We start from the raw sequence: 20,093 nt of genomic DNA, 5'->3' as shown, positions 1-20,093 counted from the left end.
TATCATTATACTGCTTGAGGTGGTTGTCATTAATTTACCATTGTAGGAGTGCACGGTCCTTTTTAAGTTTTAATTTTTTTTGTTCAAATCCTCTTTTTAAGTTTATGGATTCTATTTTCAAGGTCTAGTTAGTAATGATCTCTAAGAGTAACAAAACTATGTCTCGTTAGTGTTATAAATCAAATAAAATATTTTACTATAAATCAAATAAAATATTTTAATATATTCAAATAAAATATTTTGAATAGGAAAATAAAAATAGTCAAACACATTTATGGTTCGTTCGTGGTATAAATCATCCGTTAGTTAACTGTTTCTTTTAAAGTTCTCATATTATCATCACACATATGATTATTTTTGTTACTTTTTCTATTTTTTTGCTTACATTTTGACCATAATTTGCTTATGTTTTCCTTTTTAATTTGGTTAAAGTAATAAATATTAAATATATTCTCAATTTTTTTTTTACTTTTTGTAATATAAACAATGTTCAAATCAACCCGAGAATCTAAAAAATACAATGGAAAAAATAAAAATAAAAAATAAAAACAATTAAATAAGCAAGAAAATGTCAAAAATATAAATAAAAAAGATTCAAATTCAATCTAAACCCTAAACCACTCTCATACACTCATGCTCCACATAAAAAAAAAAAACATGTTGCTGAAGTTTGATGCTATTGTGATTCCTACTCACTTACTCTGAGATCGTAAACTCACTTAAAACTGGAATGTTAATAGCAATTTCCAGGTTCTACACGTAAATGGTTTTGACGTAGCAAAAAAAAAATTATCATTTCAAGACATTTTTTTTTTATGATTTCACCACTCCACTGTTTGTTCCCTATATAGTCAGTGAGGCGAGTAAAAATCTCTGTCGGCCAGTAACCAACCGGTACAAGGATGGTGCCATTATGAGGCCGACACCCAACCACCAATATACAAGCTTTGGATCACCTACATTTGTGTTTATTTATATATTAATAACTATTTATATAATAAAACAAAATAAAATAAATTGATTTATATATCTGAATAGTGAATTCTGTTTGGGAGCCTCCGAAAGTTACATTGGAGAGATTGCAAAAACAATAAGGATAGTGCGACTGGTGTCAAAAAAAAAAAAGAGTTGATGCTTAGATTCTTATATGTATAAACAATGGTGGTAAGAAATTGCGAGAAGGGAAGTTTAGAGGCAAAAGTCTACGAAATACTGCACGTTCTCATCATAAACTCGACACCTCTCCTTTTTGTGTGAGGCAATTAGGCTGGTGGATTGATCCGTTGGAACCTAGAGAAAAAGTTATACACATATTAGGTAAATAATCTAATTGTAACACTTATTTGCCAAAAATAAAGTGATGACAAAATTGGTAAAAACTATTTTCTCGCATGCTATATGGTCTTCTTTTGCCGAGAAAAAGAATGAATAATATGATCTTCGTATGATAAAACACAGTCGGAAAAGCATGCTATTTACAAAAATGATGTGTACAGTTAATTTCACTTATTTATGATTTTGCCATGACGTTAATTTGCCATCACGATGTTTAAAATGGTTATAATTGATACAAAGGTTAAGTTAGTAGACAAAACGTCGAGACTTTACAAGAATAAAGGACTATAGTACAATACTTAATAAATTATTGTTATAATTGATATAAGGTTATTAAGTTAATAGACAAAACTTCAAGACTTTACAAGAATAAAGGACTATAGTGCAATACTTAGTAAATTGTTATTTAAAAAAAAAAATGGAAAACAAAATTCCGCTCACACTGTCACATGCAGTGTTTTTAACTTCTTCTTCGTCTTTTTTTAATTGTTTCTTCTCTCGCCGCCGTTGTGCCGAATTGCACTTCTCCGGTTACGAATCGCCGGTTAAAATCTGTAATTCTCGCGTTGCGCCGCTAAAATTTCTCACAGATTCCAAGCAGGAATAATTATCCAGGACCTGTAATCGAAGAAGACGGTGAATTCGGAATCGAAAACCCATCGGGAATTTTATCGATTTTCCCTCAGTGTTTTGAAGATGGATTATAGAAGAGGAGGTCGAGGAAGAAGAGGAGGGCTTGGAGGCAGTGGCTCTGAGTATGCCAAAGCAAAGAAATTTGTGATTTTCCCTGTAAGTACAAATTTTTAGGGGTTTTGTTTTTTGCCCACAAAAATTGATTGTGCTGTGTCGTCTTATGTTATGATGATCAGTTTCAATAGCAGGTTCTGTGATTTTTTTGCAGGAAAATACGTTACCTGATCCAAAATCTATCTCATACGACTCGCAATTGCTTTCGAGCTACTTTAGTTTTCAAAAGTTTTGGAGAAACTCGCCTTATCATTTAGGCGATGGTGTTTCAAAGAAAGGTATCTGCATATAGAAATGAAAAAAAAACTCTCTTAGACACTTTGTAATCTTTAAAGCTATGTTTTTTTTCAAAATTTTAATGTATTTTCTATACTAATATCTACAGAGAAAGAGAGTTTAGACATTGAGAGGTTTTCAGACTCTGTGAAGCCAAAGAGGAAGTCTAACAAGAGTGGATCTTTTTATGATTATCTTGTTCTTAGAGCTGATAACTTCCCTAAAGAACTACTTGGAGGTTTGGAATATTCATCTCAACACATTTGTAATCTTTTTTTTTGGGTTCAGATTTGTGTTGCAGTCACTGAATTATATGCAATTTCAGATACGCGAAGAGAACGGCCTGTGAAGAGAGCAAAATGGACTCAAGACGCAGGTACATTGTTTTATTAGTTTCTAGTTTTAACAGCAATGTAAACTCAAGGTTGTGCGTCATTTGACAGACTTGCAGAAATTGGATGTGTTTGAGAGGCTTGAAGCAAAATACAAGGTAACAAGAACAACAGTGGTTTTCCCCTTCATATATAACCAACAAAGGAGCACTCAACAAGTCACTTTTTGATATATTGTTTGGTTAGACTGAAGGCAAGGAAGAGATTGAAGAAGGAGAAGATGATGATGAAGTTGTGGAATCAGAAGGAGAAGAGTCTGATAACGGAGATTATGATCAGGTTCTGCTTATTATCCAACTAATGGTGAAATGAAGCCTCTGAATCTTCTTATGAAGTTACTTAAAACTTTTCGTTCTTTTATGTTTTGTAGAATCATGACTTTGATGATGATGACGACTATAACCAGGCGGATGATGGTGATTGTAAGCATCATCTTTACTCTCTTGTCTCTTAATATACTTTAAAAACGATTCTAGCTAACTTTGTTTATCTCGTTTTTATCAATAGATGAAGATGTCTATTAAGCTTCTTCTTCTTCCCAAAAAAGATCAAGTTTTGCATACAAGAGAAGCCAGGCATGTCCCAGTAGATGAAGAAGTGTATTAAGCTTCTTCTTCTTGAGACAAATCACGTCTCACCTCCAAGGATCATTGTGGATTGTTCTTTGCTTTTAGTCATTCTCTGAATTTTGTTCTCTAACAAAATGTTGTATTTTGCTTAAAGGAATTTAATTTCAGTTTGCAGAGAAGGTTTTATCCGATTTTTTTTGGGCGAATGGAAGTGAAAGATTTTGCCAACTTGAAGCAAAAAATCTCATTTAGTTTTAGTGGTTGATATTAGGGATTTTTTATGAATTTTCTCCAACTGATTTAAGAATGAGTTTTAGCCGCTTATCATTGCCACCATCAACCTAAAAGTGCTCTAATCAGAAGAGCTAAACACTATAAATTGTTCTTCTCGCTTAAAACCAAACGTGCAACATTCAATTCAGCTGATATTCGAATCTTTCCAAGAAAAGGAAGAAGATTTTGATGGCAAAAGAGTATAGCTTTTTCACCCTCAAAACTGATTCTAGTTTTGTTGTAAGCCTCTGTCTGAACCAGAAAGTGTTCCTATATTTCACCTTCTCGTTATTCGGAGGCTGTAACATAAAACATATTTGAATAAACAAAATCTGAAAATTATGTCTGAAGCTTTTTGGGAAGAAGCTTGAATTAAGAAAACAGAAAGCTCCTCCTCAAGAAAAAAAGCCGAAGTCAAAACGATCAAAAGCAATACAGAAAAGTATTGATGATCTGATTGATTTTTGCCTCCTAACTAAGCCAAAATATGAAATTGCCTAAAAACTAGGGTTCATAAGGCTACTCAAGGAGGCAGACATATCCCAAAAACGAAAACAAAAAAAGCTGAAAAAGCAAAGAGATTGATGATGTTATGATTTCTGGAAGAGAAGTGGCGCTACCCTTTTTATTCACTCTCTGTTTCTAGGGTTTTTAATGGCTAGATTTTATGACTACTTTACCCCTCACCTCAAAAACGATTGTGTTAATTCGGTCTGGTTTTCTAAAACCAATCAATCAATTGTCAACATTGTAACCGCTTTCGGTTATGTGTCTTTTGGTTCAGATTCTTATAGTTGTTTGACATCCACTGCAACCAGATTAAATATCAAAATCTTTCACCCTACATATAGATATACCAATATAAGACATTTTCATAATTCTCCCATTATATAAAAAACATAGTAATATTTGGTAAATTAAGATTATTTTACATATCATGCGATGAGTTTTTTAATTCATATTTCCACATAATATTTGAAAGATGTCACAATCTAAATAAGTATATAGATATGTTAACTATTACATGCTATAGTCACAGCACATGTATTTGTTTTCTTCTTACTTAACAATGAATTCAATAATGAAATAAAAAATCTCTGGAGATTCTTATACAATTTACTTTTTCCTTACATGCACTGGACTGGATATATATGTCCAATTTACTTTTTTCCCAATATAATTTGCATATAGTTTGGTTATAAATTGTGAATTCAATGCCTAGATCTTACGCGGTTTTGTAGACAGCATGAAGTTCATATAACTAAAACGGCACGATGTTTACTTCTAATGGGGTAAGTTTTCGAGTTTGCACATGGGAGCCAGCGTATAAAAGCGTAAGCATGCGCGCTGTTTTAGTCGGTAACCGTTAAACCAACTGTTCCTACTCTTTTTTAAAACATTATTCTTTTTTCTCTTTTTTTGCCCTTTTAGATATACTTTTTTAAATTCTTCTCTGTCAAAGATTTTTCCTGAATCTTTCTTTCCTTTTTTTTTTCAATTTTATTTTCCTTTGTTGTTTCCTTTCAGGAAAAGAGAGGAAACAACGTTCTCTCCAGAATTTCTCAGATTCTTTCCCTTCATAAGTAAAACCCGAAAAGCGAAAAAAAAATAATTGCATTCGGATCCTAGGGCTTGGGATTGAAGTTTCTGAGAGATTCTCCGGCGAAATTCAAGACTCAAATCTCGGCAATGTCGACGTTTTCGCCGTCATTGGCCGCAATTTCGTTTCTTTTTCTGATTCTTCTGAATCTATCTCTGGCTTCCGCCAATTCTTCGACGGAGATTAAAGGAGGAGCGATTCGATTACCTTCGGAGAAGATCAACGGTGAAAACAGAGGCGAATTCTGTAAAGGAACGGTTAAACCGGCTACGTGTCCGGTTAAGTGTTTCAGGGCTGATCCGGTTTGCGGCGAGGACAGCGTTACGTACTGGTGCGGTTGTGCAGATGCTTTGTGCCATGGCGTTGGCGTTTCTAAACCAGGAGCTTGCGATATTGGTAATGGCGTTGGATTGTCTGTCCCTGGTCAAGCTCTGCTTTTGATCCACATTGTCTGGCTAATGGTTCTTGGGTTTTCTATTCTCTTAGGCCTCTTCTGATTTCGTTGATTTTTGTGAGGTTGATAGATTTTGAGATGAATCTTTTGTTTATAATCTTTCATGTCTATAATAAGCGTTTTTCTCTTCTTCTCTATATTGAAATTACATGAAAACTAAGGAGAATGATCATTATCTCGTTTGTTCCTTACAAAAGAAGCTTTTTTGAATCTTGCTTTCTCCATCTCTTTCCCAAGATAATCCAGGATTGTATCAGTTACATGATTAGGCAAACAATTTGCATCTAGCATCGCTTTCAAGTACTTGTATGCTTCTTTCAGTTTCCCTGCTTTGCTATTCACTTCGATCATCGTGTTGTAACTCACAACGTCCGGGTTTATTCCACTGCTCTTCATATGCTCAAACAGTCTGGTTGCTTCATCTAACCGGTTTGCTTTCCCGAGCGCGTTGATCAGCGTGTTGTACATTACAATGTCTAGATATCCTCCTTGCTCAGTGAGTCTGTCGAGAACCGCACTGGCTAAGTCGGCTCTTCCCATTTTTCCTAATCCTTGGATTATTACATTATATGTTGCTATGTCTGCTGCGCAAAAGTTCTCACCCATTTGGTCGAGCACTCCACGGGCGGTTTTGAAGTAGCCCTTCTTGACGAACGAGCTCATCATGGAGTTGTAGGTGTAACTCGTGAGATCGGTTACACCCATTTCATTGAATATCTCAAACAATTTGCAGGCTAAGCTGAGATCACCTTTGGACAGATAAATAGATAGGAAGGTGTTCATCATGTCTACGTCGAAAGAATCTGGCTTTGCTTCAACCCTTTGCCCTCTGGCTAAAGCAAACAAGGGCTTAGGCTGATTGCTCTGATGAGCTAATTGGTCCATATATGGAGATGATGACCAAGGATCATCTTCGACCGGTGTAAGTTCCTCGGCTTTAGCTCCATCGTCTTTTGAACCCACCAAGCTCATGATATCTACGAAGCTTCCTTTACTTGGAAACATTGGGGTGTAATCTTTGTCTTTGCTCTGTGGACGTTTTAGTGAAGCTTCCACTCCAGCGTTCCATCTCAGAACATTAGGCACCAAGTTTCCTCCACGTACGTGCTTCATTAGCTTCTCTTTCCAATCCCACCTCCCTTGTTTGTGAAATCCGATTAAGAGCGAACTAATTGTAACCAAATCCACAGAGAAACCTCTAGTTTCCATCTCCTCTACCAATTTCACCGCTCCCTCTAGCTTCCCTTCCCTGCAAAGCTGCAACACAACAATGCTAAAAGTAATGGCATCTACAAACTGACCCTTCTTCTTCAAATCACAGAACAGAGTAAAACCAGCCTCAGCCCTTCCGTTTCTAAACAACCCGTCAATCAGAATGTTGTTTGTCCAGCAGGAAGCTCTTACTCCTTCTTGAACCATCTTCTCAAACAGCTGACAAGCCTCAACGACTTTTCTTGCCTTGAGCGTCCCGTCTAGAAGAGAATTATACAGAACAGTATCAGGTACAAACCCGTTATACTGCATCTCACCGAAAATCCTCATTGCATCATCCATCAGGTAAGATTTACAGCATCCTTGGATCAGTATACGATATGTCGAATTATCAGGCTCATGGCCAGATACTTTAAGTTCGTCCCATACAATCAAAGCATCTTTCGCTTTTCCAACTAAACACAACACATGAATCAGGCTGTTATATGTGCATATATCAGGACCAGCACAAGATCCAGAGATCGAGCTTTGCTCCTTCATTTCCTTGAACAAACTCAATGCAGCATCTAAATCTCCCCAACAGCCAAATCCATGAATACATATGTTATAACCCCAAGTATCAAATTTGAATCTTTCCATTCCCTTCAACTTATCAAAAACACCTTTGAATTCCAATTTCATATTGGCTTTCCTTAGACCTACCAAGAGCTCATTAACAGCAACCGTTCCAGGAAGATAACTAACACTAACTCCACCGGTCTCACTAGGGTTATCAGAAGCTTCTAGAAGCTTGAAGAAAATGGACAGAGCAAGACGCAATTCATTTTTCTTCACAAGAGCAATAAGAACAGAATCATACAAACGAGGGTTTAAGCAACCTCCTAATTCCTCCATGTAATCCAAAACTCCTAGTGCCGAATCGTACTTACCCGAACGGATTAGAGAATCGAGCAGTAACTTGGACGTCGTCTGGTCCAAATTAACGCCATCTTCCTTCATTGAACCAAGCAGATTGGGAATTTCTCCGAGAAGCCCAGTCCGGCAAACAGTGCGAAATATCTGAGAGTAAGCTGATGCAGAGTGTTTGTATCCCGGCCGGAGAGAAAAACACCATCTGAAGAAATCTAGCTTCTTCGAAGGATCCAAGGAGTTTCGACGAAGGATCTGGAGGACGATAGGTTCCGAAATCGGGGTGGAATTCGCGTCGAGGTTCCGTGTACCCGAATGAGACAAGGTCTTGGAAAGAGACGCGACGACAAGGACATTGCAAAGTTGTGGAAATGGTGGAATTTTCGCCGGAGATAGACCGGCAATTGCAGCTGATACGGCGCTTGCTCTTCCATGGCGCATCGCATAGTGATCACTGAGAAAAATTGAAGGCAGAGAAAACGAACCGAAAGCTTAACAGTAACACGGCGTCGTTTAGTTTAAATTGCTCGTAAAACGAAGATTCGGCAAATAATTTATTATGATGGGCTGAAGCGTAGGCCCATTAATAATTCAGAAATAGGGTTTTCAATTTCCAGTCGATAAACCTTAAGCTCTCTCCGTCGTCTTCATCCTCTCTGCTTGCCGTTTTCATCGATTATCATCGAGAGAGAAGATTAAATCGGTTGTAAGAATGGGTTACAAGAGGAAGAGAGGTGATGGTGAGGGTGAAGAAATGGAAGCAGAAGATCGTGGAAGACCTAGTTTTAACGGGACGGAGAAGAGGAATGTTATACTTCCTTCGATGATTAAGAACAAAGATAAGAGATCTAAAGTGTATGCGAAGCAGAAACATGAAAAGAAATTGGAAAAGCAGAAGAAGATTAAGGCTCGTGACGCTGCTGAGAAACGAGCTCTAGAGCTTGGCGAGGAGGTAAAGTAAAGATCTGGAAAAAAAAATTTGGGGATTTTTTTTCGTTTTTTCTTTAGCTGTTGTGATTCTGAAATCGAAATTTCGTTTTTTCTTCCTTCCTTTTACAGCCTCCACAAAAGATGATTCCGCGGACAATTGAGAATACTAGAGAATCTGATGAAACCATTTGTAGACCTGACGACGAAGAAGTACGCTTTTCGATTTTGTTTCGATCTTCATGTTCAATGTTCAATAATTTTGAATTTGATTTTGATCTTGTCACTAATTCAATGGAATTGAATTTGTAGTTGTTTGCGGAAATCGATGCTGATGAATTTAATCCAGTCCTGAGACGTGAGATCACACCTAAGGTCTTGATCACAACATGTCGCTTCAATTCCACTGTAAGCCTTTTCGCTCAAATCTTTATGACATGGTTGATTGTTAAAAAAGAAAACCTAATTTGTAATCTACCATCGTTGCATTAGAGATTCTACAGTCTTGTTTGTGATTTTTGATTAAAGTATTGTTGTTGGAATCGCAGAGAGGACCTGCATTTATATCTGAGTTGCTCTCGGTGATACCAAACTCTCATTATCAGAAAAGAGGAACTTATGATCTGAAAAAGGTATTGCTATTAGTTTCAGAGATTCCATGGTATCTCTTGTAGAAGTTCATATCTTTGTTAACCTTCTAAATATTGTTTTGTAGATCGTAGAGTACGCAACAAAGAAAGATTTTACATCTCTCATTGTCGTTCACACACGTCGAAGAGAACCTGGTTAGTTCTCACTCGTGAGTTTAATATTTTGTGTCCTTTGATTGTCATCTATCTACTGTTTGTTTCAAGGTTTTGCTATTTCATATGTAGATGCGCTCCTTATCATCGGTTTGCCAAATGGTCCTACTGCTCATTTCAAATTGTCAAATCTTGTTCTGAGGAAGGATATTAAGGTGTGTAAATATAAACACATTCTTCTTCTTGTCTGCATCGAGTGTGTATTAGTGATTACTGAATTGGACATCAAATTTCATTGCAGAATCATGGGAATCCGACAAGCCATGAACCGGAACTGGTTTTGAATAACTTTACAACGCGTTTAGGAAATCGTGTTGGGAGGTATATATAGTCTTTCAAACTGTTGACTTCATTTAATCTTATCGTTTTTGCTAACTTCGCTAATGTTATATTTCATGATTTCTCAGATTTTTTCAATCACTCTTCCCTCAAGAACCTAATTTCCGTGGTAGGAGAGTTGTAACATTCCACAACCAGCGTGACTTTATATTTTTCAGACATCATCGGTACATAATTTCACCTCTTCTTCTTCTTCTTCTTCTTTTTCTTCTTCCTTCTTTCTTTGAAAGCATATATTGAACAAATGCAATTCCCTGCTCAGTTACATATTCGAGACAAAAGAAAGCAAACAAAGTGGTACGAAAGGAAAAGAGAGTGTTGTTGGAGAGAAAGTAAAAGCTCGTCTTCAGGTTAGCATATCGAAAGTTTCTATATCCCGTTTGTGTTTGGAGCTATCAATGTTAGTTTTTTTATCCCTAAATCGTGGAATTTTATGTGCAGGAATGTGGTCCTCGATTCACGCTTAAGCTAGTTACTTTACAGCATGGAACTTTTGACACCAAAGGCGGAGAATTTGAATGGGTTCATAAGGTAAAAAAACCACAAGATATAAACTAAGCTTTAATGCTTGTCCTTAAGAAGTTGCTAATCATTAATCCATGTTTTGGTTTTCATTACAGCCTGAGATGGACACTAGCAGGAGGAGGTTCTTCTTATGAATTTTGCTGTCTTCGAGTTTCACCAAGTTTTTGTTTATTTGTTTTTTAACCAACCAAATTTGTAAGGTTAAATCGTCTTTAAATCTTCATATTTCTTCTCAGTAGCCATCGAAACAATTGTACCGACTTATTTCAACAATACAGGTCCTCGTGTTTGATTCGAATCTAGCTTTTCGAAAAAAGGTTGATATAAGCTATTTGGTTAAGCATGTGATTGTTTGTTAAATTCGCCATACATGTGCGGTGTGACGTCATACATGTGCGGTGTGACGTCATACATGTGATGTCATGGCTGGTGACGCCATGAAGTTAAAAACGCTAAAGAAACGACCACGTGCTCACCACTTTCGATAAGATTCATGTATGATGAACAATCTTATTTGAGATGGTATATAACTATATATCGCCTTTCAAAGAAAAAGATAAAATAATGGAACCTTCGATAATTCCTACTATACCTGTATTATTAATTTTGATAAAAAAATCTACAGAAAATACACACCTTTTGTTTTTCAGCTACTACATTACATCCGTTAAAATAATACTTATTCCTAACGAAAACATGGTGCAAGAAATGAATACATAATGCAGAAACTAAAGTAACAAAAAAAAAGGACTAAACAAAATTATTTTATCTTTGTTTAGTTATAAGACCAACATCATCTATATCATAAAACTATTAAAATGAAATATACAAACCTAAAGCTTAGCTTAAAAGATATGAATCAAAAATTAGTACATTAAATATAAAGAATATGTAGTTAAGACTAAGCTTCAACATTGTACCTATGTGCCTTCTCTAGAGCCTCTAGCCACCGTGAAGCAACCTCCTTTTGATCCTCTAGTCTCCTCCGGCACAATTTCATCCAAAGCCAGGATTACATCCGAAGGCATTTTCGTCGATGAGGCAACCACGTAAAGTCGTAAACGGTGGCTCCGTTAGATGTAGAAAAAAATAAAATCATCACATTTGAATATTTTGGGAGATAATTTTGAATTAAACTGAAAAGAAAAAAATACTCTACAAAACACCATCATCCACGACAACACTCAAGAATTCTTTTATACCTATAAAATATAGAACAACTGACAATTTAGTATTCTATGTATCTAACACTCGGCTTATAGTGATGTACCGGCCCCATTCAAAAAGTGGATATGATATCTATTTATTTAAACGCATTCGATGTCTTTTTTCTAGATATTGTCATAATTTCCATAGTGGTAAATTTACTTAGGTTAAGGTGTTGGTGAGGCTTTATGACACTAGATATTTGTATTGTAGGAACGAAGTTTCAAGTTATATATCACTATAAGACATGGAGAAAGATCATTGTACGTTCTTGTGGTGATACGTATTTTGATGTTTTTTTTTGTAACAAAAACGTATTTTTGATGTTTTAAACACACACACACAGACCACAAAAAAAGAACTGAAAATGTTGAAAGAAAAAATTATTTATATAATGGTTAACTTTACTACATACTAGTTCGGGACAGGTAAGTAACTTGAGTTGAAGTGAAACTAATCATTAACTCTGTTTTGTTTTCTTATTTTCAAGAATTTCTTGACTAAAACACATTATGGTTTCTTTTATGCTTTTTTACAAAAAGAAGAGAACAATAATTATTCTATTCGAACAACAATTATTATTCTTCTGGTGTCCTAGAAGGCTAGAACCACACTAATTAGAAAGGAATAAAAAGCCTAGAATAGAGAACCTTAATATAAGCCAAAATTTGTCCACTAATAACGATGAATGTCTCCATGTCGTCGTCAATAGTGGCGGCTATAACCACAAAGCATATTTCCAAAATATATCCTTCGAAATAAAATAAAAAAGCTGCAACTTAGGTTTGAAGCTCCGATAATTTTGCATAATGAACCGTTACTAACTTGCCACGTGTCAATTTACAATAAACAAATATAAATGTTGTCCTCTAATGAAAACTCCATTTTTTGTCAACGTTTAGGGAAAACATTATTTAACATTCATTTAACATTTTAACCTTACTAATAAATACTATTCGAGATCATATTGGATTCAAATCTTGTTATAATTCATAGTAACACAGTTGTTTAACTAATTAAAAAATTACACTATTTAATAACTGAAGTTATATTAAAACTGATTTCTCGCGTAAAAAAATTCACACAAAAATATAAATTTGGAAGAGCAAATAGACACACGGTTTAGCCGCGATATGAATGAAGAAACATGTCGGCTTCTAGATCATGAAATGGCACATGTGCTTCGAAGTTCGAACTAATAAGAGCTTACCACGTCCCATTTTCTCTATTTCTGAGAAATTACTAAAAGTAATAATTTTTTTCGTTTAAAAAATAAAAATAAAAATATTGGCCCTTTAAATAGGACCTTTACTTGACTAGCTTCTCTTCACCGCCAGTCTACACTACTACTTGTATTTTAAAAAAAAAATAAACAGAGAGAGAGGAAAGAAAAACTCTGATCTAGGGTTTGAGTGAAGGGTTTTTTTTTTTCTTGTCTCTGTGTTTTTGGAACTGTGTTTAGTGTAAAAATGGAGAAAAATCTGGTGGGTTATAGATTTTGTCCAACGGGAGAGGAACTGATAAACCATTACCTGAAGAACAAAATTCTGGGTAAGTCATGGCTCGTCGACGATGCGATTAGCGAGATCAACATCTGTAGTTACGAACCAATTTGTTTGCCTTGTAAGTTTTTCTAAACTTTTTGAATTCACCACAGGAAAATTTTTCAGAATCATCAAATCAATCATTTTCTGAATTCTGGTAAAAAAAATTGTAGCTTTATCGAAGATCGAATCGGAGGATCCTGTATGGTACTTCTTCTCCCCGAAAGAGTACACTTCCGCGAAGAAGAATGCGACGAAGAGGACTACACGTTTTGGGTTTTGGAAATCTACTGGTAAAGATCGGAAAATCAAGGATAAGAGAGGAGAGATCATCGGGAACAAGAAGACGCTTGTCTACCATGAAGGTAGGTCTCCAAATGGAGTTGGGACTCGTTGGGTTATACACGAGTATGAAATCACTTGCTTGCCTCTTCAACAGGTAACAAATTTATCAGAGTTTTTTTGTTTTTTTGGTTTGCTTCAATTTAATTGAATTTTTGCTAATTTTTAGGCATGTTTTTGTTGAAATAGATTTGGAGGGTTTTGATTCAATTTGAGGTTCTGTGTTGGTTGAATTGGCCTTATTGTTTCATTCTTCTTGAAATGAATTAGGGTTTGGTTCATCTGTTTGTGATCTACTTCTTGAGGGTTTAATTGTTACAGAAGTTGTTGCCTTGTTTTTTTTTTTAAATGGTTAGAGTCAAAGCTTGTGAAAGAGTTGTGTTGAGTGATGAGTATTTAACTTTGTTTTGTTTGCAAATATATAACTTTATCTGTGTGTACTTTTGAAATTCGTTTCAGAGGAAGTACGTTATCTGCAAAGTAATGTATAATGGTGAAGAAGGAGGAGACATTTTCTTTGGTAATAACACGAATGAGACAACAAGCTACTCTCTGGTCTCTGATCCGAAAGCTGTCGGATCGATTAACACAGTGCCTGAGGTGTGTCCAGCTTCTGAGAAGTTTTCGTTATTCATTTTGCATCGACCTGTTTCTTTACTCTCTTTACATGTTCAGGTTATGCAGGCAGGTCAAGAAGATGTTTTGTATGTGAATGATTTATCAATCTCGATGAACGAACAAGAGCATCTTGGATTTAATCCAGACACGTTTTTCAGCGACTACAACCCTACCTTGCAGCCACAAGCTCCTGATTACGATGATCAGTATATTACTAGATTGCTGGATTTTAACGGAGGCGATTTCGAAGGTGTGATTTCCGATCAAGAATTGATAATGATGACGAACAACAACGATCACAGGCCAAGAAAACCTTTGTCAGGGATCATTGTTGATTATAGCAGTGAGAGCGATGCTGAATCGATATCTGCAACGGTAAAGCACATTTTTCAACCCTTTTCTTGGGGTAATCTGTATTGTACTAAGCTTTTTCCATTCTAATGTGACAGAGTTACCAAGGAACAACAAGTCCAGGTGATAGCGTTGGTAGTTCGAATAAACACTTCCCAAGTTGCTCAAGCTCAGACTCTTGCAAAGATCTACAAACTTGTGTAGATCCTTCAATCAGTAAGAAGATCAAGAAATCTCAAGTCACCGTACCATTAAAACAAGAGGTCTTGAGTTGTTCTCTTTCGTTGGTTTTGTGGGTACTTTTTATCTTATATTCCTTTTATAATGATAATGATGATATGATCCGCATTCCAGGTGAAAGAAGGTAAGTCTAAAGCCGTCGATGCAAGCATAGACAAGAAGACAGAGAAGAAGTGCTGGTTTATTGTAGAGGAAGCAATGCAGAGAAAAGGCAAGAAGACTCCACGGTTTATCTATCTAGTGAACATGATCCTAGGCTTCATCCTCTTGGTGGCTCTCATTGGCACATCATGTCGGTTTTTTACTAACCGTCAAAACCTGAACCCGGTGATGAAGTTTTGATCGCAAAGGAAAGGCAAAAGCAGATCGATCGAAGCACTCGTTTTTAATTGGCTTTTTTTCTAATTCTGTTTTCTGTGTGTGATAAGGTATGTGTAACAATAGATGAAACTCGTATTGTTCTCAACCTGTATATCTTTACAGGTCTTTCTTGTGCCTAAAGTTAAAATGAAATTTTGGGTTTGTAATCTCCTCAATTCAGTGTAAGAGAGCTGCAGAATAATCTAAACAGGGGTAAGATTAAGCAAGAATGTCTCAAGGTCTTACATTTATCTTTATGGACAGATGATCATAAGTGGATAAGAGTATTAGACAAAGGGTCAAGATCCTACAAATTTTATGAACATAGCTTTCAGTTTGTTTGTAGGACTATAGTGTGTCCTTATCTCTTCAAATTGGCAAAAAGGATGTTACTTGTGCCTTAAGGTAATGCATTTTAAGGCTTCTTATCTCATTTTTACTCTAACAGAGCTCCTGAATCATCCAAAAACAAAAAACAAAGTGAATTGAACAAAAGTGTCTGAAGATCCTACATTTATCTTTACGAACATATATGGGCAAAGATTAAACAAACTGCCTCAGGACCCTCAGGACGGTTTAGAAAATCACAAGTTTCTGAAAAGAAGAGGCAGATTACATCACAGATCCCAAGTGTTTCAAGGACCTTGACCCAGAGATTTGATCTGCCAAGAATCTAATCGAGTGTGCCATGAAACACGCGGCTAAGCATCTGCTCGTCGTTGAATCAGTCATCACTGGTAAACGCATGATAAGAAAACAAAACAACAATGTCATGAGCAAGATCGATAAAATCTATGCACGAGCAAAAATCGTATTCAAAGATCTGACCTTTAAGAGCGACTGCGTTTGATGTTAAAACGAGCATATCTACAATGAAGATCACCGAAACGGGTATATCCCAGACCTGTAACCAGAATTACAGACATATCACACTTCAGCATTTACAAACCACCTTAGCACGAGGCCACGAAGACACTATGTTGAATAGTAATGATGTAAAGACAAGATTCTGAGGAATTCTTATGAACCATACCGGCATAGCAAATAGAAAGATCTTCACGTAACTCGAGATTAAGATCCCCAAAAGAATCTCTTTTCTTCTGTAAATCATATACAACTAAGTTATTAAGGGCAAATAAATGTCAATCTTTTGTGAAATTAATAATAAAGAAAACATATTTATATACCTGGAGGCATCAACTGACATAACCAACATAATCTTAGCCGCAAGTGCAAACGACAGAACAAATGCGAAATTCGTAGATAGGACATTGACCAGAATCTGTAAAATGTATATGATCATTTACTAACTTATCATATAGACTGAAATCTATGAAACTTCATGGAAAATTTAACCAACCTCTAGAGATGCAAGACACATCGACACACTTGAATCATCAACATTGGTTCTTCGCAGTAGCAAGCTTCTATCTTTTGAAATCGTTAAAGGCTCTCCAAAATAAAAGTTATAATATACTATATATCTGCCCTTTATAGTATAGTATAAAACAAAAGGATACATGTATCTAGAAGAAGATAAGCCAAGACCAATTTCCACAACAGATGCTGTCAAATTGTGAAATCCTCTGAGGATCAGATAACTGTAGATTCATTCGTCCATATCTATTTAGAATCAAACTTCATGAAAACAATATGTTTACTAAATTTCCAGAGGCAAAACTAGAATCTAGAAACAGGGGTCAATGCTTAATGAGCAGATTTTTTTTTGGTACCCAGAAAATGAAAAATGTAGAGAAGCCTTTAGCCATTATTCATGAAGTAGAATCAAAAAACAAAATTGCTTTTTTACCTGAACATTTAAAGTTTCTTGAGTAACCCCATTGTAGAGTAAGTGTCGATATGCCTTTGTTTTGTGAAGAATCAAGTCGATGAAGATAATCTGATTAAAAAAAAAGGAAAATTGATGAACCAAAAAGCAAAAGTTTAACAATTGAAAATGGAAAATTAAAGTTAGACATAGACAGACCATCAGCTCACACTCGATATATTCGTCTGCTACTTCCTTGCAGTTCTCCTATCAATTTTTTTTACATTAAAAAGAAGAAGAAGAAGGAAGAAGAAAAAATTGCAAGAAGAAAGTATTGATGAAATAAGAAATCGGAAAAGCTTACGCATTTCATAAGGCGAAAATTCCCAGGAGAGTATTGGATAAACAATGATTTAACCTTATGGCCACACTCCACACACTTCTTCTCTCTCGCCATCTCTCTTTTTCTCTTTTCTTCCTCTCTCTCTCACTCTAACTACAGTTTCCTTCCGGTTCCGTATCCCGGTACGAGATCAGATTCTTATTCGGGTATTTCCTAATAAGGCTATAATGGGCCTTTGCTTGGTCAAGTTTTGGGCCGAAGTCTAAATCCTTAAGTGTTTGTACCATTACTAAGCTCGTTTTTCTTTTACAAACCATTGCTAATGCAAGGTATGACACTCAGATAATAAAAATATTTTTGGAGTTTTAGAAATAACGCAGAATACAAACCAAATTTTGAATTTAAAATTACGAAATCATTTAAAAAATAGTAATTGCAAACACGAATGTAAAATAATAAGTGGGTTTGAAACCATTATACATACATGTGCTCCAACGGTTTGCACATATATTTTTACCATTATGTCATAAGTTATACTACATGGTAGTGTGGCGTTTGTGCGAGTTGTAAACAAAAAAAAAATTATTTTCTATACTATAGCATTACATTATACCAATTACAAATACAAGCCTAGTATTTTAAAAGTTGGAAGCCCAAACAAATGTTTTCTGTTGCATCCATCAGGCCAGGCCAACTGGCCAAGTATATGTTTGATGATGGTTCTGCCAATACATAGTATAATAAGTTGCATATGATATTGGTTCTTGTGATATCAACTAGATCCCTAATTTAGTTACACATTTATTCTTATAACTTGTGAATCCAAACCAGACACGTACGGTCGCACGGACTAACGGTTACAAGTAATTAAAAAAACAAGAATCTAACAATGTAAATGAGAAGTAGTAGACATTTTCTTTTTGGGATACTGTAAAAGAAGATACAGTACCTTTTTTGTATTTCTTCTTCTAAATTTTTATTATTATAAATTGATAATGTCCCCAAAAATAAAATAAAAATTCAAATTGTACTTCCGTAGCTTCTCTTTTTTTGTCTCTACCCATAACCTACAAATCTCTTTAATTAATCAAGCAAAGACAATAGTAACCAAACAAACTAATATTGGACCATGGGTTAGAGAGAGAGAGAAGTTAGAGATATAGGTTAGAAAGAGAGAGAGAGAGAGCTTTTGGAACTGCCCATTAGCTTAGAATGTACCATGAAACTTTGTCAGCTTAGCTATAGATAGGCACAGAGAGTACATTTTATAGAATTTACAAGCCTTTTTATCCTTCCAACTTATCCATGTCAAATGATAAAAAAAAAACCACAAGATATCACCACTTTTGATTTATGGATTGGTGTATATATATTATCAATATGTTTAGTTAACAATTAAAAACTCGAGATTAGATAAAATGATAATTTTATTAATATATATTTATATATAAGCTTAATACAATATTGAAATTAAAGATGGGGGTTTCGGACATGGTAATTAACTAGGGCCTAGGGCTCAAGAACTACCATGATGAAACCAAAACTCAAAATGAAACATCAGAAAACCAATATATATGTATAATATAAGCCCGGTTAAGTTCCTCACTACATTCTAGTTCCCCAATGCCAAAATACCTTGAATGGTTTAGAGTTGGAAATAACTAAAAAGGAGCAAACAAAGGGAATTTTAAGAAATTGGTGAATATGAATGTTTTCTAAAGCTGTAAGGACTTCCCTTTCCTTTTATAATCTTCATCATCGCTTAACTGCAAAACCGAAGAAGACGATGCACCCATTTCGCCACGTGGCGACCTCCAAGTTGATTCATCGTCGTCTCTGATCACAACCGGAGAAGACGAAGAGTACCCTGCAACAACACCCATTTCGCCACGTGTCTCCCCTGAAGAAGAAGACTCCTCCACGTCGACACCAAACAGCCTTACCTTCTTCACCGTCCCCTCCGGCGGCGGCGGCTGAGAAGGAGTAAAAGGCGGCAGCATCGCCGACGACGACGACGAAGTAACCCTCGACGCAGGATAAACAGGATGCGAGTCATAAACCAACGACGGCTCAGATCTACCAAGATTCCACTGATGATGATGATGATCCAACGGTGTTCCCGCGTAGTAACGCCCTCCATTAACAACTCTACCATAACCATACTCTAAAACCTCCCTCTCTTGAAACCGGTTATGGTAAAGCGGTGGAAAACTCCGGTAACGAGACATGGAATATTCCGTCACCGGAAAGTAACTAGCCGTTGGATAGGTGGGAGACCCGAAAATGGGATGAGTGATGTTGTGTACGAGGTTTGTGTCGGCTCGATGCCTCCAATCGATGAAGAGCAGCTTCCTTCGATTCTCCGGTTCGTTGTCGTCGGGGACGTAGGCACGGTGGAACGAGACGGCGTCTCCGTTTTCGAGGTTCTTGTCTTTGACGAAACGGCTCCATCCTTTAGTCATCACGTAGCTTTGGCTACTGTTCCAGTACGAGTACCGAAACCTCCACGTCTTACCGTTTCTGTCTTCGAAATCCAACACCGTGCCGTTTTGATTGTTCGCTAACGGGAAGTAGTTCTCTGCATGTTGCTTTGGAATGACGAGCCGGTTTAGTTTCCCGACGTCGCTTGGTGTTAACACTTTGTCGAACATGTGCTCTCTAAACGCCAAGTTGAAGTTGTTGTTGTTGTTGCCCGAGCCATTAGCTCCAATCTCAGCGAGTTCTTGGTCAGAGTTCGACATATCCATCAAAAGTATCAAGCTTTTTTTTAAAGAAATTTTTGTATCAAATTGAGAAGAATGATGGCCCAATTCAAGATCTTCAAAAGTATCCAACTTGCTTTTAAATGGCTTAATAAAAGATGAACCAATTCAACATCGTTCAAAAAATTATCCAACCCTTTTTTTTTTTATGGATCTGATGAGTGATTCTTGATAATATGATGATCCAATACAAAACCC

General features: G+C 36.1%; 7 protein-coding genes and 2 non-coding genes across 13 annotated transcripts; 4 read left to right on the top strand and 5 right to left on the bottom strand.

Moving 5' to 3' along the window:
* The first annotated feature begins 1,782 nt into the window (after positions 1 to 1,782).
* LOC18015134 (ribosomal L1 domain-containing protein CG13096) lies at positions 1,783 to 3,540 on the top strand. Of its 2 annotated transcripts, XM_006396293.2 has the most exons (8): positions 1,783 to 2,124; positions 2,237 to 2,360; positions 2,468 to 2,596; positions 2,684 to 2,734; positions 2,802 to 2,848; positions 2,937 to 3,029; positions 3,121 to 3,172; positions 3,258 to 3,540. In XM_006396293.2, exons 1-8 carry the CDS (start codon positions 2,032 to 2,034, stop codon positions 3,272 to 3,274), a joined length of 606 nt encoding a protein of 201 aa, XP_006396356.1. In that variant the 5' UTR covers positions 1,783 to 2,031; the 3' UTR covers positions 3,275 to 3,540. The 2 variants fall into 2 exon arrangements, with proteins under 2 accessions (XP_006396356.1, XP_024010057.1); XM_024154289.1 differs by having other exon boundaries at positions 2,468 to 2,734.
* Positions 3,541 to 3,742: 202 nt separating this feature from the next.
* On the bottom strand, positions 3,743 to 3,895 carry LOC112085921. The gene has a single exon (XR_002899199.1). It is a non-coding gene; the product is annotated as a small nucleolar RNA snoR138 (small nucleolar RNA).
* A 36-nt stretch (positions 3,896 to 3,931) lies between these two features.
* Positions 3,932 to 4,078, bottom strand: LOC112085918. Its single transcript, XR_002899196.1, has one exon. It is a non-coding gene; the product is annotated as a small nucleolar RNA U19 (small nucleolar RNA).
* A 1,039-nt stretch (positions 4,079 to 5,117) lies between these two features.
* On the top strand, positions 5,118 to 5,775 carry LOC18015133. The gene has a single exon (XM_006396292.2). It carries the CDS (start codon positions 5,282 to 5,284, stop codon positions 5,687 to 5,689), a length of 408 nt encoding a protein of 135 aa, XP_006396355.1. The 5' UTR covers positions 5,118 to 5,281; the 3' UTR covers positions 5,690 to 5,775.
* Positions 5,742 to 8,221, bottom strand: LOC18015276 (pentatricopeptide repeat-containing protein At4g01570). Its single transcript, XM_006396291.2, has one exon. The coding sequence runs from the start codon at positions 8,206 to 8,208 to the stop codon at positions 5,803 to 5,805; it is 2,406 nt and encodes an 801-aa protein (XP_006396354.1). The 5' UTR covers positions 8,209 to 8,221; the 3' UTR covers positions 5,742 to 5,802.
* Positions 8,222 to 8,372: 151 nt separating this feature from the next.
* Positions 8,373 to 10,659, top strand: LOC18015275 (ribosome production factor 1). The gene is made up of 11 exons (XM_006396290.2): positions 8,373 to 8,719; positions 8,827 to 8,907; positions 9,007 to 9,102; positions 9,243 to 9,326; positions 9,410 to 9,479; positions 9,570 to 9,652; positions 9,739 to 9,818; positions 9,905 to 10,003; positions 10,099 to 10,186; positions 10,278 to 10,367; positions 10,457 to 10,659. The coding sequence occupies exons 1-11, from the start codon at positions 8,480 to 8,482 to the stop codon at positions 10,493 to 10,495; spliced, it is 1,050 nt and encodes a 349-aa protein (XP_006396353.1). The 5' UTR covers positions 8,373 to 8,479; the 3' UTR covers positions 10,496 to 10,659.
* A 2,243-nt stretch (positions 10,660 to 12,902) lies between these two features.
* On the top strand, positions 12,903 to 15,249 carry LOC18015274 (NAC domain-containing protein 69). Its single transcript, XM_006396289.2, has 6 exons — positions 12,903 to 13,190; positions 13,285 to 13,550; positions 13,913 to 14,053; positions 14,129 to 14,446; positions 14,521 to 14,685; positions 14,777 to 15,249. Exons 1-6 carry the CDS (start codon positions 13,037 to 13,039, stop codon positions 15,002 to 15,004), a joined length of 1,272 nt encoding a protein of 423 aa, XP_006396352.1. The 5' UTR covers positions 12,903 to 13,036; the 3' UTR covers positions 15,005 to 15,249.
* A 240-nt stretch (positions 15,250 to 15,489) lies between these two features.
* LOC18015153 (protein arv1 homolog) lies at positions 15,490 to 17,317 on the bottom strand. Of its 4 annotated transcripts, none has more exons than XM_006396288.2 (9): positions 17,155 to 17,317; positions 17,010 to 17,057; positions 16,833 to 16,922; positions 16,543 to 16,588; positions 16,383 to 16,453; positions 16,210 to 16,304; positions 16,056 to 16,122; positions 15,851 to 15,926; positions 15,490 to 15,756 (listed from the first exon to the last, which is right to left on the bottom strand). In XM_006396288.2, the coding sequence occupies exons 1-9, from the start codon at positions 17,245 to 17,247 to the stop codon at positions 15,635 to 15,637; spliced, it is 708 nt and encodes a 235-aa protein (XP_006396351.1). In that variant the 5' UTR covers positions 17,248 to 17,317; the 3' UTR covers positions 15,490 to 15,634. The 4 variants fall into 4 exon arrangements, with proteins under 4 accessions (XP_006396351.1, XP_024010013.1, XP_024010012.1 ...); XM_024154245.1 differs by having other exon boundaries at positions 16,056 to 16,119; XM_024154244.1 differs by having other exon boundaries at positions 16,833 to 17,057.
* Positions 17,318 to 18,704: 1,387 nt separating this feature from the next.
* On the bottom strand, positions 18,705 to 19,901 carry LOC18015152 (B3 domain-containing transcription factor NGA4). Its single transcript, XM_006396287.2, has one exon. The coding sequence runs from the start codon at positions 19,878 to 19,880 to the stop codon at positions 18,849 to 18,851; it is 1,032 nt and encodes a 343-aa protein (XP_006396350.2). The 5' UTR covers positions 19,881 to 19,901; the 3' UTR covers positions 18,705 to 18,848.
* Positions 19,902 to 20,093: the final 192 nt, after the last annotated feature.

Source organism: Eutrema salsugineum, unplaced genomic scaffold, assembly GCF_000478725.1.
Source record: "Eutrema salsugineum unplaced genomic scaffold, Eutsalg1_0 scaffold_3, whole genome shotgun sequence".
Classification (NCBI taxonomy): Eukaryota; Viridiplantae; Streptophyta; class Magnoliopsida; order Brassicales; family Brassicaceae; genus Eutrema; species Eutrema salsugineum.
Note: the sequence above shows the minus strand (reverse complement) of the source record. Positions and strands in the feature narration are given on the sequence as shown.

Excerpts from the sequence above, each read along its gene's own strand:
- LOC18015152 (XM_006396287.2), bottom strand. The coding sequence starts at position 19,880 with ATGGATATGTCGAACTCTGACCAAGAACTCGCTGAGATTGGAGCTAAT.
- LOC18015134 (XM_024154289.1), top strand. The coding sequence starts at position 2,032 with ATGGATTATAGAAGAGGAGGTCGAGGAAGAAGAGGAGGGCTTGGAGGC. Across the intron at positions 2,361-2,467 it reads CGATGGTGTTTCAAAGAAAG|AGAAAGAGAGTTTAGACATT; the intron begins GTATCTGCATAT and ends TAATATCTACAG. Across the intron at positions 2,849-2,936 it reads GGCTTGAAGCAAAATACAAG|ACTGAAGGCAAGGAAGAGAT; the intron begins GTAACAAGAACA and ends TTGTTTGGTTAG.
- LOC18015153 (XM_024154244.1), bottom strand. The coding sequence starts at position 17,247 with ATGGCGAGAGAGAAGAAGTGTGTGGAGTGTGGCCATAAGGTTAAATCA. Across the intron at positions 16,454-16,542 it reads TTATCTTCTTCTAGATACAT|ATAGAAGCTTGCTACTGCGA; the intron begins GTATCCTTTTGT and ends CGATTTCAAAAG. Across the intron at positions 16,305-16,382 it reads TGTGTCTTGCATCTCTAGAG|ATTCTGGTCAATGTCCTATC; the intron begins GTTGGTTAAATT and ends TACATTTTACAG.
- LOC18015275 (XM_006396290.2), top strand. The coding sequence starts at position 8,480 with ATGGGTTACAAGAGGAAGAGAGGTGATGGTGAGGGTGAAGAAATGGAA. Across the intron at positions 8,908-9,006 it reads GTAGACCTGACGACGAAGAA|TTGTTTGCGGAAATCGATGC; the intron begins GTACGCTTTTCG and ends TTGAATTTGTAG. Across the intron at positions 9,480-9,569 it reads CACACGTCGAAGAGAACCTG|ATGCGCTCCTTATCATCGGT; the intron begins GTTAGTTCTCAC and ends TTTCATATGTAG.
- LOC18015274 (XM_006396289.2), top strand. The coding sequence starts at position 13,037 with ATGGAGAAAAATCTGGTGGGTTATAGATTTTGTCCAACGGGAGAGGAA. Across the intron at positions 13,191-13,284 it reads CGAACCAATTTGTTTGCCTT|CTTTATCGAAGATCGAATCG; the intron begins GTAAGTTTTTCT and ends AAAAAATTGTAG. Across the intron at positions 14,447-14,520 it reads CTGAATCGATATCTGCAACG|AGTTACCAAGGAACAACAAG; the intron begins GTAAAGCACATT and ends CTAATGTGACAG.
- LOC18015133 (XM_006396292.2), top strand. The coding sequence starts at position 5,282 with ATGTCGACGTTTTCGCCGTCATTGGCCGCAATTTCGTTTCTTTTTCTG.
- LOC18015276 (XM_006396291.2), bottom strand. The coding sequence starts at position 8,208 with ATGCGCCATGGAAGAGCAAGCGCCGTATCAGCTGCAATTGCCGGTCTA.